Source organism: Cherax quadricarinatus, chromosome 11, assembly GCF_038502225.1.
Source record: "Cherax quadricarinatus isolate ZL_2023a chromosome 11, ASM3850222v1, whole genome shotgun sequence".
Classification (NCBI taxonomy): Eukaryota; Metazoa; Arthropoda; class Malacostraca; order Decapoda; family Parastacidae; genus Cherax; species Cherax quadricarinatus.
The window spans coordinates 3,237,017-3,254,566 of NC_091302.1; the positions used below are offsets into that span (position 1 = coordinate 3,237,017).

Here is a 17,550-nt window from a genome sequence, read left to right on the forward strand (position 1 = left end):
ATCTCCCACTGAGACAGGTGACCCATAAAACAAGAAATGCTTTCATAAGGTTTTTCTTCTTTTTACATTTAGTAATTTATACAAGAGAAGGGGTTACTAGCCCTTGCTCTCATAATTTTAGTCTCATCTTATGAAGGAGGGGTGTTAATGTTGCAGTTTAAAAACTGTAGTGTAAAGCACCCTTCTGGCAAGACAGTGATAGAGTGAATGATGGTGAAAGTTTTTCTTTTTCAGGCCACCCTGCCATGGTGGGAATTGGCCAGTGTGATAATAATAATAAATACTTATGATGAGCATGGCTTTTGGAGGAAGGATTCTTTTCCACTTCCCCATAGAGAATAATGATAATTATAATAATAATATATTAATGACCTGTAGTGAAAATGTAAAGATTTTTTATTCCCTTTGTATACTATAATTTTAGGTAGTAGGTTGGTAGACAGCAACCACCCAGGGAGGCTCTACCGTCCTGCTAAGTGAGCGTGAAATGGAAGCCTGTAATTGTTTTACATGATGGTAGGATTGCTGGTGTCTTTTTTCCATCTTATAAACATGCAAGATTTCAGATACGTCTTGCTACTTCTACTTTCACTTAGGTCACACTACACTTGCATGTACATTTATATACACACCCTTCTTGGTTTTCTTCTATTTTATTAATACGTAGTTCTTGTTCTTGTACATTTCCTCTTATTTCCATGGGGAAGTGGAACAGAATTCTTCCTCCGTAAGCCATGCGTATCATAAGAGGCGATTAACATGCCAGAAGCAAGGGGCTAGTAACCCCTTCTCCTGTATACATGACTAAAGTTGAAAAGAGAAACTTTCGTTTTTCTTTTTGGGCTACTCTGCCTCGGTGGGATACGGCCGGTTTGTTGAAAGAAGAAGTAGTATACTATGATGGTAATACCATTAGCCCACATTACAGTCAGTTTTTGGGACTTAACAAGCTGTTGGAGTGTGAGCAAGGTAACATTTTGTGAAGGGATTCAGGGAAACCAATTAGCCAAATTTGAGTCCTGGAGGTGGGAAGTACAATGCCTGCACTCTGAAGGAAGGGATATTTGTGTTGAGAGAGACATCTAAACTGTAGTATCTATGCTCCTACTCCAAACTGGGCTGAAATTCTGTGGATTGCTTCTGGTAAGACAGTTTTGGAGTGAATGATGGAAGTCTTTCTTCTTTTTTGGGTCACCCTGCCTCGGTGGGAAACGGCCATTGTGTTAATTAAAAATAAAAAACAATGGGCATTTCATTTAATTGTGCATTTTTGGTGTATAATTTTTTTTAAATAATTTTCTTGTTAGTAATATGAATAATAGCTTTGTTGCTCAAAAATTCATTTGAGCATGGGGAAAATTTTTACAGAAATTATCCACTATTTAGGAACATACTGTACTTGGAAAAATATTTGCAAAGCCCTTTATTTAAAATTCAAACTAGAATACGTACTGTAATTTCCTGAGTGTTACATCTAAAACTTTTCCCTCCTCTCTACCTCAGTAACCCATTCAAGTTTACTGATTGACTTTGAATATAATAGTAATCCCCCCTCCTCCCTCATTTTCCTCCTCTCAGCTTTGGTTGATGGCCAGCCTGGCTGTGTCATTACTATGTATATGGAGAAGTACTAAATCCATTAGGGTCATACATTGTTAGGGGAATGGCAGGTAATTAGGTTTAATGTGGCTTGTTAGGTAAAAGGACACGTGCAACTAATGTGACATTTTATTGTGGCAATGTTTTGCTCCCCAAGAGTTTTGTCGAGCTGTTATGACTTGACAAAGCTCCTGGAGAGTGAAATGTTGCTATAATAAAATGTCACATTAGCTGCATCTGTGTCCATTTACCTAACAATTTGTTGGTAATTCTACCATTATTATTAATGGCTTGCTTCAAGAGCTCTTTATTTGCATCAAGGCATCTGCCATGATAGGATTCTTGGCTCTACCCATTTTGAAGTGAATTCATTAAAAATCAGGGCAGTGCTAGTAATATTGATTTATATTCTTATTGCAGACGTTCTACTCGCTGCTTGATCAACATTATCATGGAAAGGATCGCTGGTCCCCAGCCACATCCACAACACACATACTGGAGGAAGTTCAGAGCCAGTATTATGGTCTTCCTTATGTGCCAAACACTGTAAGTTACTAATTATTTTTTTAGTTGAAACATTATATAGTAAAACCTTGATTTCAGGAACCAACATTTAATACTATTTAGATTTAACTGACAAAAATCTGTGAGCAGAAAACATTTGGAATCCAAAAAATCTGTGGACAGACAACACTTGGAATCCAAAAAATCTGTGGGCAGACATTTGGAATCCAAAAAATCTGTGGGCAGAAAGCATTTGGAATCTAAAACATCTGTGGGCAGACAATACTTGGAATCCAGAATTCTGTTACTGTTATGATTGTGGAAAAATATTGTCAAAATTTGGAATTAATGGAAAATTGGCTTTAACTGACATCCCCTCCCCTCTATAAGTCCATTAAATTGAGGGTTCATTGTATTTATTTTTGTACTGAGAAATTCACAACATATTTATTTTTTTTTATTTTTATTATCACACTGGCCGATTCCCACCAAGGCAGGGTGGCCCGAAAAAGAAAAACTTTCACCATCATTCACTCCATCACTGTCTTGCCAGAAGGGTGCTTTACACTACAGTTTTTAAACTGCAACATTAACACCCCTCCTTCAGAGTGCAGGCACTGTACTTCCCATCTCCAGGACTCAAGTCCGGCCTGCCGGTTTCCCTGAATCCCTTCATAAATGTTACTTTGCTCACACTCCAACAGCACGTCAAGCATTAAAAACCATTTGTCTCCATTCACTCCTATCAAACACGCTCACGCATGCCTGCTGGAAGTCCAAGCCCCTCGCACACAAAACCTCCTTTACCCCCTCCCTCCAACCCTTCCTAGGCCGACCCCTACCCCGCCTTCCTTCCACTACAGACTGATACACTCTTGAAGTCATTCTGTTTCGCTCCATTCTCTCTACATGTCCGAACCACCTCAACAACCCTTCCTCAGCCCTCTGGACAACAGTTTTGGTAATCCCGCACCTCCTCCTAACTTCCAAACTACGAATTCTCTGCATTATATTCACACCACACATTGCCCTCAGACATGACATCTCCACTGCCTCCAGCCTTCTCCTCGCTGCAACATTCATCACCCACGCTTCACACCCATATAAGAGCGTTGGTAAAACTATACTCTCATACATTCCCCTCTTTGCCTCCAAGGACAAAGTTCTTGGTCTCCACAGACTCCTAAGTGCACCACTCACTCTTTTTCCCTCATCAATTCTATGATTCACCTCATCTTTCATAGACCCATCCGCTGACACGTCCACTCCCAAATATCTGAATACGTTCACCTCCTCCATACTCTCTCCCTCCAATCTGATATTCAATCTTTCATCATCTAATCTTTTTGTTATCCTCATAACCTTACTCTTTCCTGTATTCACCTTTAATTTTCTTCTTTTGCACACCCTACCAAATTCATCCACCAATCTCTGCAGCTTCTCTTCAGAATCTCCCAAGAGCACAGTGTCATCAGCAAAGAGCAGCTGTGACAACTCCCACTTTGTGTGTGATTCTTTATCTTTTAACTCCACGCCTCTTGCCAAGACCCTCGCATTTACTTCTCTTACAACCCCATCTATAAATATATTAAACAACCACGGTGACATCACACATCCTTGTCTAAGGCCTACTTTTACTGGGAAAAAATTTCCCTCTTTCCTACATACTCTAACTTGAGCCTCACTATCCTCGTAAAAACTCTTCACTGCTTTCAGTAACCTACCTCCTACACCATACACTTGCAACATCTGCCACATTGCCCCCCTATCCACCCTGTCATACGCCTTTTCCAAATCCATAAATGCCACAAAGACCTCTTTAGCCTTATCTAAATACTGTTCACTTATATGTTTCACTGTAAACACCTGGTCCACACACCCCCTACCTTTCCTAAAGCCTCCTTGTTCATCTGCTATCCTATTCTCCGTCTTACTCTTAATTCTTTCAATTATAACTCTACCATACACTTTACCAGGTACACTCAACAGACTTATCCCCCTATAATTTTTGCACTCTCTTTTATCCCCTTTGCCTTTATACAAAGGAACTATGCATGCTCTCTGCCAATCCCTAGGTACCTTACCCTCTTCCATACATTTATTAAATAATTGCACCAACCACTCCAAAACTATATCCCCACCTGCTTTTAACATTTCTATCTTTATCCCATCAATCCCGGCTGCCTTACCCCCTTTCATTTTACCTACTGCCTCACGAACTTCCCCCACACTCACAACTGGCTCTTCCTCACTCCTACAAGATGTTATTCCTCCTTGCCCTATACACGAAATCACAGCTTCCCTATCTTCATCAACATTTAACAATTCCTCAAAATATTCCCTCCATCTTCCCAATACCTCTAACTCTCCATTTAATAACTCTCCTCTCCTATTTTTAACTGACAAATCCATTTGTTCTCTAGGCTTTCTTAACTTGTTAATCTCACTCCAAAACTTTTTCTTATTTTCAACAAAATTTGTTGATAACATCTCACCCACTCTCTCATTTGCTCTCTTTTTACATTGCTTCACCACTCTCTTAACCTCTCTCTTTTTCTCCATATACTCTTCCCTCCTTGCATCACTTCTACTTTGTAAAAACTTCTCATATGCTAACTTTTTCTCCCTTACTACTCTCTTTACATCATCATTCCACCAACATATGAACATAAATTCCTATCACATGGGCAGTATGGCAGTGGGGAAACTGGAGATCAGCAGCACTGGGCACTGTATTGTAAGTGTATGCAGTGAATACACTACTGAGCAGTTTCCATGTTGAATTATTTATTTACAGTACAGTAAATAATTTCTTAACTGTACAATGATTAACCAGACAGCTTTGTATACAACCAATGCTCTGCTCTTTATAGCTCCCATAATTCAGTACCCACGGTGTACATTACAGTACTTATAAATTAAAAAAAAAAATATTCAGTCTTTGCATTGTCTACTTTGTTACAGTACTTAATTCTTAGCTTCTCTCTCTCTGTTTTTTTTCATTAAAGCCATTTTTGTGCAAACAGTGAGTCCCTGTATCATGGCTGGAACAATCACAACTAACCCACAATATGGAGATGAAACTGCATGACATTTTGCTGAAAATTTCCTTAACGCTTAAACTATCCAAACATAGATCTACGTTCACATGTGTAACGCTGCGAACTTTCTATTCTACATGCTTATGTAAAAAAAAGTAGATCTACATTTGGAGTGCTACGCATGTAAACGTAAATCTACATTTGGACACTTTAAGGGTTAATGGCAGTGCCTTGATGATGGTGCAGAGCTCGTGATCAAAGGAATTTGAGCCACCCTCTTCTTTCTTAGATGAAACCTGATCATCTTTCAGTCCCCAGGTGCTGTAGCATACCCATACAGATTTAGCTCTTCTCCTCGAATGTAATAATTTTGTTCAAAATGTCATCTCATCCCCAATATGTATATGATTTAATTGTGAAGCTGTATGTTGTTCTATATGTATCATGGCATATTAGAGCAATATGACTGCTGTGTACCACAGGATAATGCCAAGCAGGTTTTCAAACTGTAGCTTATTAATAATTGCTGTCAAAGTTGTTAAATTTTGAATACTACAAATTTTGATAATTTGATGTGAATTAATCAAAATATATTTCAGGCTTGGCAGCTTAGATTTGGCCACCTAGTTGGATATGGAGCAAAATACTATGCGTATCTTGCTTCTCGAGCTGTGGCGTCTTGGATTTGGCAGAAGTACTTCTCAGAAGATCCCTTCAGCAGGTAATTAATATACTGTATAGAGTGATACTGTGAGTAATGGTGAAAGTGTTTCTTTTTTTGGGTCACCCTGCCTCAGTGGGAGATGGCCATCATGTTAAAAAACAAATTCATCACCAGGCATCTCCCACCAAGGCAGGGTAACCCAAAAAAAGTAGAAACATAAAGTTTCTTCTTTTTTCAGTTAGTAATTTATACAGGAGAAAGGTTTACTAGCCCCTTGCTCCCAGCATTTTAGTCGCCTCTTATGACACATAGCTTATGGAGGAAGGATTCTTTTCCACTTCCCCATGGAGTAATATACTGTATGCAAATTATTAAGCATATAGTATATCTTTCTTCTTTCAACGTACCAACCGTATCCCACTGAGGTGGGATGGCCCAAAAGGAAAACACGTTAACTATCACTCATTCAGCAGCTGTCTTGCCAGAAGTGCAAAGACATCACAGTTCAAGTGACCATCTGACCTGCAACTAGTTAATATACTGTAATTAATATTCTATATCTAACCACAACAAGATGTAACCAAGTGTCACATTGTGACATATACAGCCTCTCCTCCACGTTGGTAAACGAATTTGTCACAAAGTGAGAAGCATACTATAATGGTAGTGGGTTTCTGTCAGCCATCTCTGATATTGTTTTAATGTCGCATTTGCACCATTTATAACATTTCTGGTATATTTTAAATGTTCATACAGTAGTCTACTGCATATTGTAATTAACAGAATAGAGAAAATCAGCTCTGATATTCATTGTTTAGGTATGCATGCTGATCATAAGTCTGAGGCATCGGTCAATGAGTACATCGTTAAATGAGGAGAAGCTGTAGTTAAAATAATTCTCTTGATTATTTCAATACAGCCTCTTCTCACTTAACGTCATACTCATTTACCTATGACTCAGATTTATGACAGGCTCTCTGACCAGTATGCATACCTAAATAATGTATGTATATTAGAGCTGATTTCCTCTATTCTGTTTGTTACAATATACAGTACACTACTGCACGAACATTTAAAAATACACTATACCAGAAATGTTATAAATGAGCGAAGGTGACGTTAAAACAACATCAAAGATGATTGACACAAACCCACTACCATTATAGCATGCTCTTCACTTAGCGACAAATTTGTTTACAGACGTGGTCTTAAGACCGGAACTCTGCCATTAAGTGAGGAGAGGCTGTATTAGTATTACATTCAGGGTGAAGCAGTAAACCTGTAAGGGTCATTTAGGGAAATAGAAGGTAATCAGGTTTGATGAAGAAAGGGAATCACTCCCATTTCTTGAATTAAAAGCCTTTTGGCATTGCAGCTGAGTACAGTGGACCCCAGGTATTCGATGGCATCAGTATTTGATGCATTATATCGCAAAAAATTTGCCTCGGTATTCAATTGAAAACCCGGTATTCGGTACGATTCGTACAAGACGTGTCCACGTGTGGCCTGAACTGCCCCGTGTGTGCCAGTGTTTACAAGCCAGCCAGTGTGTGCGCATCTAAGGATACATTCAGTACATTCCATATTATCCATATTATCACTGTGTTTGGTGCTTGTTTCTGCAAAATAAGTCACCTTGGGCCCCAAGAAAGCTTCTAGTGCCAACCCTTTGAGAAAAAAGGCACTAATGACTTATGAAATGAAGAAAGAGATAATTGCAAAGTACGAAAGTGGAGTGCATGTGTCGGAGCTGGTTAGGTTGTATAATAAACCCCAATCAACCATCTCTACTATAGTGACCAGGAAAACGGCAATCAAGGAAGCTGTTCTTGCAAAAGGTGCAACTGTGATTACGAAACAGCAACCGCAAGTGTTAGAAAATGTTGAGAGACTGTTATTGGTGTGGATAAATGAAAAACAGAGAGCAGGAGATAGCATCTCTCAAGCGATGATTTGTGAAAAGGCTAGGCAGTTGCATGACGATTTGGTAAAGAAATTGCCTGCAACTAGTGGTGATGTGAGTGAATTTAAGGCCAGCAAAGGTTGGTTTGAAAGATTTAAGAATTGTAGTGGCATACATAGTGTGATTAGGCATGGTGAGGCTGCCAGTTCGGACCAAAAAGCAGCTGAAAAATATGTGAAGGAATTCAAGGATTACATAGACAGTGAAGACTTGAAACCTGAACAAGTGTTTAATTGCGACGAAACAGGCCTGTTTTGGAAGAAAATGCCAAGCAGGACCTACATTACTCAGGAGGAAAAGGCACTCCCAGGACATAAGCCTATGAAAGACAGGCTTACTCTTCTGATGTGTGCCAATGCTAGTGGTGATTGCAAAGTGAAGCCTTTATTGGTGTATCACTCTGAAACTCCCAGAGTGTTCAGGAAAAACAATGTCCTCAAGGCTAATTTGTGTGTGCTGTGGAGGGAAAACAGTAAGGCATGGGTCACTAAGGACTTTTTCTATGACTGGTTACACCAAGCATTTGCCCCCACTGTGAAAAATTACCTAACTGAAAAGAAATTAGACCTTAAGTACCTCCTGGTATTAGACAATGCCCCTGGTCATCCTACAGACTTGGCAGAGCGACTTTCTGGGGACATGAGCTTCATTAAGGTCAAGTTTTTGCCTCCTAATACCACTCGTCTCCTGCAGCCCATGGACCAGCAGGTCATTTCCAACTTCAAGAAACTGTACACAAAAACTATGTTTCAAAAGTGCTTTGTAGTGACCACAGAAACTCAACTGACTCTAAAAGAGTTTTGGAAGGATCACTTTAATATCCTCAGTTGTGTAAACCTTAAAGGTAAGGCTTGGGAGGGAGTGACTAAGAGGACCTTGAACTCTGCTTGGAAAAAACTGTGGCCAGAATGTGTAGACAAAAGGGATTTTGAAGGATTTGAGGCTAACCTCGAGAATCCTGTGCCAGTTGAGGAATCCATTGTGGCATTGGAGAAGTCCTTGGGGTTGGAGGTTAGTGGGGAGGATGTGGAAGAGTTGGTGGAGGAGGACAATGATGAACTAACCACTGATGAGCTGATAGATCATCTTCAACAGTAAGATGCCACACTTGAGGAAACTGCTTTGGAGGAGGGGATAGAGAAATTGAAGAAGTTGCCTACTTCAAAGATTAAGGAAATGTGTGCAATGTGGCTTAAAGTGCAAACCTTTTTTGATGACAATCACCCTGACACAGCTACTGCAAGCCGTGCTGGCAACCTGTACACTGACAATGTTGTGAAACACTTTAGGAATGTCATAAAGGAACGGGAGGTACAGGCCACTATGGATAGATATGTTGTGCAACAGAAATCCAGTGACTCTCAAGCTGGTCCTAGTGGCATTAAAAGAAGAAGGGAAGTAACCCAGGAAAATGACTTGCTACCTCAAGTCCCAATGGAAGGGGATTCCCCTTCTAAACACTAACACCTCTCCCCTCCTCCCATCCCATCATCACCAGATCTTCATTAAAGGTAAGTGTCAATTATTTTATTGTTATTGTAATTATTCTATTGCATTAAACTTAATATTTCATGTAGTAAAAATTTTTTTTTCATACTTTTGGGTGTCTTGCACGGATTAATTTGATTTCCATTATTTCTTATGAGGAAAATTGATTCGGTTTTCGATGTTTTCAGTATTCGATGAGCTCTCAGGAATGGATTAATATCGAATACCGGGGGTCCACTGTACTTTGTGATCATATGTAGCTTAAAATGCAATGTAGCTCCATGAGAAAAATTATTGTATTTTTTTGCATTAAAGAATAAGTCACAATACTATGGCTGGAGCAATACACAGATAACCCCACACAAAGGAGAAGGAAACTTATAATGACATTTTGGTCTGACTTGGACCATTAACTACAGATGCTCCTTGACTTACGATATTTTGACTTTACAATGGTGCAAAAGCAGTTACTTTGGAGCATGAAGGTGGCAAGTTCATAACTTGTATTCATTCATTTACTTTTCATTACTGGTATTTTTTTTTTTTTTTTTTTTTCAGCAAGTCGGCCGTCTCCCACCGAGGCAGGGTGACCCAAAAAAGAAAGAAAATCCCCAAAAAGAAAATACTTTCATCATCATTCAACACTTTCACCACACTCGCACATTATCACTGTTTTTGCAGAGGTGCTCAGAATACAACAGTCTAGAAGCATACACATATAAAGATACACAACATATCCCTCCAAACTGCCAATATCCCAAACCCCTCCTTTAAAGTGCAGGCATTGTACTTCCCATTTCCAGGACTCAAGTCCGACTATATGAAAATAACCGGTTTCCCTGAATCCCTTCACTAAATATTACTCTGCTCACACTCCAACAGATTGTCAGGTCCCAAGTACCATTCGTCTCCATTCACTCCTATCTAACACGCTCACGCACGCTTCCTGGAAGTCCAAGCCCCTTACCCACAAAACCTCCTTTACCCCCTCTCTCCAACCCTTTCGAGGACGACCCCTACCCCGCCTTCCTTCACCTATAGATTTATATGCTTTCCATGTCATTCTACTTTGATCCATTCTCTCTAAATGACCAAACCACCTCAACAACCCCTCTTCTGCCCTCTGACTAATACTTTTATTAACTCCACACCTTCTCCTAATTTCCACACTCCGAATTTTCTGCATAATATTTACACCACACATTGCCCTTAAACAGGACATCTCCACTGCCTCCAACCGTCTCCTCGCTGCTGCATTTACCACCCAAGCTTCACACCCATATAAGAGTGTTGGTACTACTATACTTTCATACATTCCCTTCTTTGCCTCCATAGATAACGTTTTTTGACTCCACATATACCTCAACACACCACTCACCTTTTTTCCCTCATCAATTCTATGATTAACCTCATCCTTCATCTGAAAACATTCACTTCTTCCATACTCCTCCTTCCCAATTTGATATCCAATTTTTCTTTATCTAAATCATTTGACACCCTCATCACCTTACTCTTTTCTATGTTCACTTTCAACTTTCTACCTTTACACACATTCCCAAACTCATCCACTAACCTTTGCAATTTTTCTTTAGAATCTCCCATAAGCACAGTATCATCAGCAAAAAGTAACTGTGTCAATTCCCATTTTGAATTTGATTCCCCATAATTTAATCCCACCCCTCTCCCAAACACCCTAGCATTTACTTCCTTTACAACCCCATCTATAAATATATTAAACAACCATGGTGACATTACACATCCCTGTCTAAGACCTACTTTTACCGGGAAGTAGTCTCCCTCTCTTCTACACACTGGTATTTAGTTATAGTAATTATTTGTTTATTTACTTATTCAGGAGAGTAGTTATTGTTTATTTATTTAGCATTTCACATTCATATTTGACTTACAATATTTTTGACTCATGATGGGTTCATCGGAACGTGATCCCATCATAAGTCAAGGAGCACTTGTAGTTGATGGTCCAAGTTGGACCAAAACATCGTCAAAAGCTTTATTTGTCTGTGTGTGGGTTACTTGTGTATTGCATTAAATCCAACAGCTGATCGGTTTCCACCATTAACAGAGAGAAGGGTGAAAAGTACCGGTGTGAAGTACTTGCTCACGGAGGAGGGAAGCCACCCCGAGCCATGGTCGGAGAGTTCCTGGGTCGAGAAGTCACACCTCACACCATGGTGGATGCTCTTATGACAGATTTAGATCAAAAGAAAGCAAAAGTAGAATCTAAATTATTTTCATAATGGTGACCATTCATATTTTGATTTCTCTTTTTTTGAAAATTGAAAATTGTACTTTTTAAATTATATTGTATTCACAAAAAATACTAAATCAATAAGTTCAGTTATATTATGTAATATAAAATAATAAGTTGTTAGTGTCTCATGCTCTAATTAAACTTAAACAGTGATGCCATAATCAAAATTTCCTGCCAAGATTATATTCACAGGAAGCACTGTAGGAGTTAACATGGTACCTGGGGAAGGAAAAATAAACATGGCAGCCCTTTGTAGGGTTCCCTTGCATGGCCTACACTTGCTCTTCCTACACTGTGAAGGATATACAGTATACACCGAGAGGTGTGTAGCTCAATATATATATACACTGAGAGTTTACAGTACTTTGATTCCTATTTTTGGTGTTAAAATATCCTTGACCGGTGATGGACAGGTTACGGTTAGCTTGAATAACCCTTGGATAGTCATTAGGTTTTAAATTCTGTCTCCTCTGGAGCAGTTTCCTCAGGTCTGGCCTCTTGCCGTTGAAGATGATCTAGCAGCTCATCAGTGGTTAGTTCGTCATTGTCCTCCTCCACCAACTCTTCCACATCCTCCCCACTAACCTCCAACCCCAAGGACTTTCCCAATGCCACAATGGATTCCTTAACTGGCATAGGATTCCCAGGGTTAGCCTCAAACCCTTCAAAATCCCTTTTGTCTACACATTCTGGCCACAGTTTCTTCCAAGCAGAGTTCAAGGTCCTCTTAGTCATTTCCAAGCCTTACCTATAATGTTTACACAATTGAGGATGCTAAAGTGATCTCTCCAAAACTCTCTTAGAGTCAATTGAGTTTCTGAGGTCACTACAAAGCACCTTTCAAACATAGCTTTTGTGTAGAGTTTTTTGAAGTTGGAAATGACCTGCTGGTCCATGGGCTGCAGGAGAGGAGTGGTATTAGGAGGCAAAAACTTGACCTTAATGAAGCTCATTTCCGCAGAAAGTCGCTCTGCCAAGTCTGAAGGATGACCAGGAGCATTGTCTAATACCAGGAGGCACTTAAGGTCCAATTTATTTTCCAGGAGGTAATTTTTCACAGTGGGGGCAAATGCATGGTGTAACCAGTCATAGAAAAAGTCCCTAGTGACCCATGCCTTACTGTTTGCCCTCCACATCACACACAAATTAGCCTTGAGGACATTGTTTTTCCTGAACACTCTGGGAGTTTCAGAGTGATACACCAATAAAGGCTTCACTTTGCAATCACCACTAGCATTAGCACACATCAACAGAGTAAGCCTATCTTTCATAGGCTTATGTCCTGGGAGTGCCTTTTCCTTCTGAGTAATGTAGGTCCTGTTTGGCATTTTCTTCCAAAACAGGCCTGTTTCGTCACAAACACTTGTTCAGGTTTCAATTCTTCACTGTCTATGTACTCCTTGAATTCCTTCACATATTTTTCAGCCACTTTGTGGTCCGAACTGGCAGCCTCTCCATGCCTTATCACACTATGTATGCCACTACAATTCTTAAATCTCTCAAACCAACCTTTGCTGGCCTTAAATTCACTCACATCACCACTAGTTGTAGGCATTTTTCTAATTAAATCGTCATGCAACTTCCTAGCCTTTTCACATATGATCGCTTGAGAGATGCTATCTCCTGCTATCTGTTTTTCGTTTATCCACACCAATAACAGTCTCTCAACATCTTCTATCACTTGCGATCTCTGTTTCGAAAACAAAGTTGCACATTTAGCAAGAACAGCTTCCTTGATTGCCGTTTTCTTGGCCACAATAGTAGCGATGGTTGATTGGGGTTTTGTGTACAACCTGGCCAGCTTGGAGACACGCACTCCACTTTCATACTTAGCAATTATCTCTTTCTTCATATCCATAGTAATTCTCACCCTTTTTCCTGTAGGGTTGGCACTAGAAGCTTTCTTGGGGCCCATGGTGACTTATTTTGCAGGTGCAATCACTAAAAAGGCTGTGATAATATGAAATGTTCTGATTGTATGCTTGGAAGCGACTGCGGTGGTTGGCTTGTAAACAATGGCACCCACGGAACAAGTGAGGCGGGCTCAGGCCGCACGTGGACGCTTCTCAAACAAATCGCGTTGAGCAAGTTTTTTAGCGCTAGCCAAGACAAAATTTTTGCGTTGAAATGTATCGCTAGGCGGATTTAACGTTATGCGATGCGTTCGTTAGGACTGATCCACTGTAATAGAGCAGCATTCAGCTCACAACGAAAAGGACCTGGGTTTGATTCCCAGGCTGGTTAAGATGTATCAGTCTTCTGACACTTGCTGCCCCTGTTCATTTAGCAGTAAATATGTACCTCTGTTAGTCAATTGTTGAATTTCATCTTACTATCAGTGTTTCATTTACTAGAAAAACTACCAAGAGCTGGAGAGGAACCTGACAATTTTAGGTATCATGTCTTTTGTAGGGTAATATTCTGGGACTTTTATTATGAGTCATGGTCAAGAGAGATGGTACAAAATCTGAATAAGGTATTTTGTAAGAGGATCTCCATTCGGAAATAAAGAATACAGCCTCTCCTCACTTAGCAACGTACTCGTTTACTGACAACTTGGACTTACAACAGGCTCTCTGACCAATATGCATACCTAAATAATGTACATTGGAGCTGATTTCCTCTATTCTATTTATTGCAACATACAGTACACTACTGTATAATGTAATATAAAATAATTATACTGCATAGTACAATATATTGAAAATTTTATAAATGGTGCAAAGGTGACACTAAAACAATATCAAAGATGGTTGACACAAACCCACAACCATTACAGTATGCTCCTTGCTCAATGACGAATTTGTTTACCGACATTGTCTTAGGAACGGAACTCCATTGTTAAGTGAGGAGAGGCTGTATCGTGAATGAGTGGTTGCCAGAAGTGAAGATGTACCTGGGTGTTAGTAAACTACTACAGCTTCTACCCAACCAGCAGTGCTGTATGACCCTTGTGGGTTTAGCACTTCATTATGATTATAATAATTCTACCCAACCAAGTTATGAAAATCACTCTGAATGGTGGTACTTCCTAAGACAATGAACTAACACTACTGAACAATTTTTCCTGATTTTCTCTCTCCCTTACACCTTGCTGGTACTGTACTACACAACACATTCATGGGATGCACTACACCTATAGGAACATAAGAGAACTTGAGGAATAGGAGATAATTCAGTTCGAGCCAAGGAATGGGAGAGTAGTAAAAGTTCCTTAAATAAAAAACCCTACACCAGCACCACAGCCCCCTTTGAAGGGTATACTGAGAAATAAAGCAACATTGGTACTAGTATATACTTTTTATTGCAAAAATAAACAATTTAACCATGCTACCTACCAAACTTTCACTGAACACTTAGGTGCATTTAGTAAACACCAAGATAAATTTACTGTATAATTATAAGAGACTGCAGAAGGAAAACTCACATGATGCATTATGAGTCTGGCTCGAAATATTTTTTTTCACCAGGTTAGTCCACACATTTCATAATGGAAGAGGCCTGATACAAAACAGTTTCATCATATGTGGGCATGCAGGTTGCTAGCACCAACAGCCTAGTTGACCAGGATATCAACAAGGTAGCCTGGCTGCAAGGGAAGAGCCCTCAAAACCAGTCATGAGTGTCACCTGTGTATTATACTCATGGGGGAAGCACTATACCCATAGGGGTTATATAACACCTAGGGAGTGGGAGGCAATCAGCTTCAGTCCAAGAATAGGTCCATTTCCCTGAATCAAGAACCCCTCAAGCAGGTTACAAGGTCAGGCCACCATGAATTTTATACTATGACATTTTGAATTTTATACTATGACACTTTTGCACAGCCTCGAGCAACAGTGTGAGATTAACTATGATTGCCAGTATAATTTAAAACCAACTGCTAGTACACTGGGCCATCAGAATGAAATATGTTACATACCACAGGAATGGTAGAACTTTGCTAATTATTACACAGCACTCAAAAAATGGTGATGAACTCCAATACATTGGGCAAGCTTTACCCTTTTGTAACACAATGAGCAAGCTTCACCCTTTTGTAAACAAAAGTGTTCTTATAACAGAAGTATATTTACTCGTGGAACCATTCCACCACACCTCATACTTACAATAAGAAAATAAAAAGCTTGTGAAGCATGAGAAATAGGAGGCACAGCACTGAATTATTATTTTCACAAAATATGCCAAACTTGTAAAGGCACAGTACTGAAAAACATCCTTGCAGATAAAAGATTAAGAATTTCATTTCTAAAAGATAGCCTGGAGAAAAATGGTAGATATACCATCATACTGGAAGATGAGCCAGAAAAGGGATTCGTAAATAAGACTCCCTTGATTATTTTGATGTGATTGTTTCTAAGATAACACCAACTACCTTTGTGCTCTCATCATAATCATATACAGGAGGGTCCCGTTTTTTCGGCTGCTAGGTTCCCAGCTCCTGTCCATAAGTGAAAACTGCCAGTAAGTGGAAAAAAGTTTTTTTTCAATATTAAATACTTCTAAAATGCCTGATAACATGTTTACACTATCAGTACAGCTAGGCCTAGAAAAAACATAAGAAAGAAAAAAAACAGTACATACAATATTTACCTTAAAATATGGCACCAGATGCCCTTTCCCTGATGCTGCTGTCTGAAAATGGCAGAAAAGCAGAAAAACAATTAAACATACGAACAATCGCTCAACTGAAAACTGCCAAAATAGTGGGACACTGAAAAGAGAGAGCCGGAAACATGGGGCCCTCGTGTATATTCATAACGTGAGCACATCTGAGAACCTGAACAAGCATGTTGTCTAGTTTGTAATTTTGCTAAGTCATTTGTCTGAGTAGCATTATTAACCCAGGCTTCATGTACTCCATCGTAATGGGTCAAGATCATCTCGATCATTTTATAATCACACAGCACATCCAAAGATTCACTGGGCATAAAAATAGAGTAAAGTTCTTTACTAGGGTTGTGTGCAGTACACTACCTGTTGTGGTGTCCGGCACCCAACATGGAAACACTATGATTATAGTGAGGAGTGGGTCGAGGAGCATCAGGTATGGGATCTGAAATGGCAGTAATTGTCTTGATTGTTGTGACACAATGGTGTCAATTATTGCAAGGTAAACTTGCAAATCACCTTTGGGAGTTAAGAGAAGCTGGAACCAGTCAGGGACGGTGCCGAGGAATCAATAACAATATGGTTAACTCTCAATGTAACAAACTTGGAAAATACAGAACAAAATCAGCTGGATCAATTGATTCAGAAACAACAGACCAAGTCTATTGTTTCTGAATTGTCCATTATTGTTACGATCATAACAAAATCTCATCTCTCCACCATTATCAAACAACTGCTCCCCTATTAGTCTGTTAAATTGAGGGTTTATTGTACTCATTAAACAATAATAACTAACCTTCAGCTCCCCTTTTCACCAACCACCCTTCAAGTCCAACAAAGGGAGCCTTACACATTCACTAAAATAAACAAAGGTAATAAAGTAATATACTCAACTGACTAAGAGAGGACTAAGTGGCAGCCACAAGATCAAAAGGGAGCCCTGCCCTCTGATGCTTACTTGGCCCTAGCTAAATACATCTCCCCGCCAGAGATGACTGATTCAGAGAGGCCAGTATCAAACTTCCAATTTTATCTTTCCCACCAAAGAAAATCATTGCCCATCCAAGAGCAGCAGCTCCACAAGCAGGCTCAATTTCTAGGGAAGTGGACAAGGAGTTAACAGGACACTATGCAAAGCCAATAAACAAGGTGATGGTGAGCTCAGCTTCCATGTCTTGTAGCTACCACAAAAGGAGTCGAGACCCACCAAGCATGACAACAACTAAGACCTTCATCCCCCTACCATGTACATAAAGGAACTACATCATAAATGATACTGAATAATCACGCTCCTTAAATATAAAATATCTTGGTTATAAAATACAAATGCAGCCAAAGAAAGCTTTATCAGTATGATATTTCACTCACATAAAGCTTTATCAAGTAATGTGCACATGAAAAAGTCTCA

The 17,550-nt window shown here is 39.6% G+C and overlaps 1 protein-coding gene across 1 annotated transcript in view; it reads left to right on the forward strand.

Moving 5' to 3' along the window:
* LOC128687665 (mitochondrial intermediate peptidase) overlaps positions 1-11,657 on the forward strand; it is a 53,359-nt gene extending 41,702 nt beyond the window's left edge. Inside the window, exons 12-14 of the mRNA XM_053775245.2 lie at positions 2,020-2,145; positions 5,744-5,865; positions 11,343-11,657. Coding sequence (XP_053631220.2) covers positions 2,020-2,145; positions 5,744-5,865; positions 11,343-11,517 — 423 coding nt within the window. The 3' untranslated portion in view covers positions 11,518-11,657. The remainder of the gene's footprint in view (positions 1-2,019; positions 2,146-5,743; positions 5,866-11,342) is intronic.
* The last annotated feature ends 5,893 nt before the right edge of the window (positions 11,658-17,550 follow it).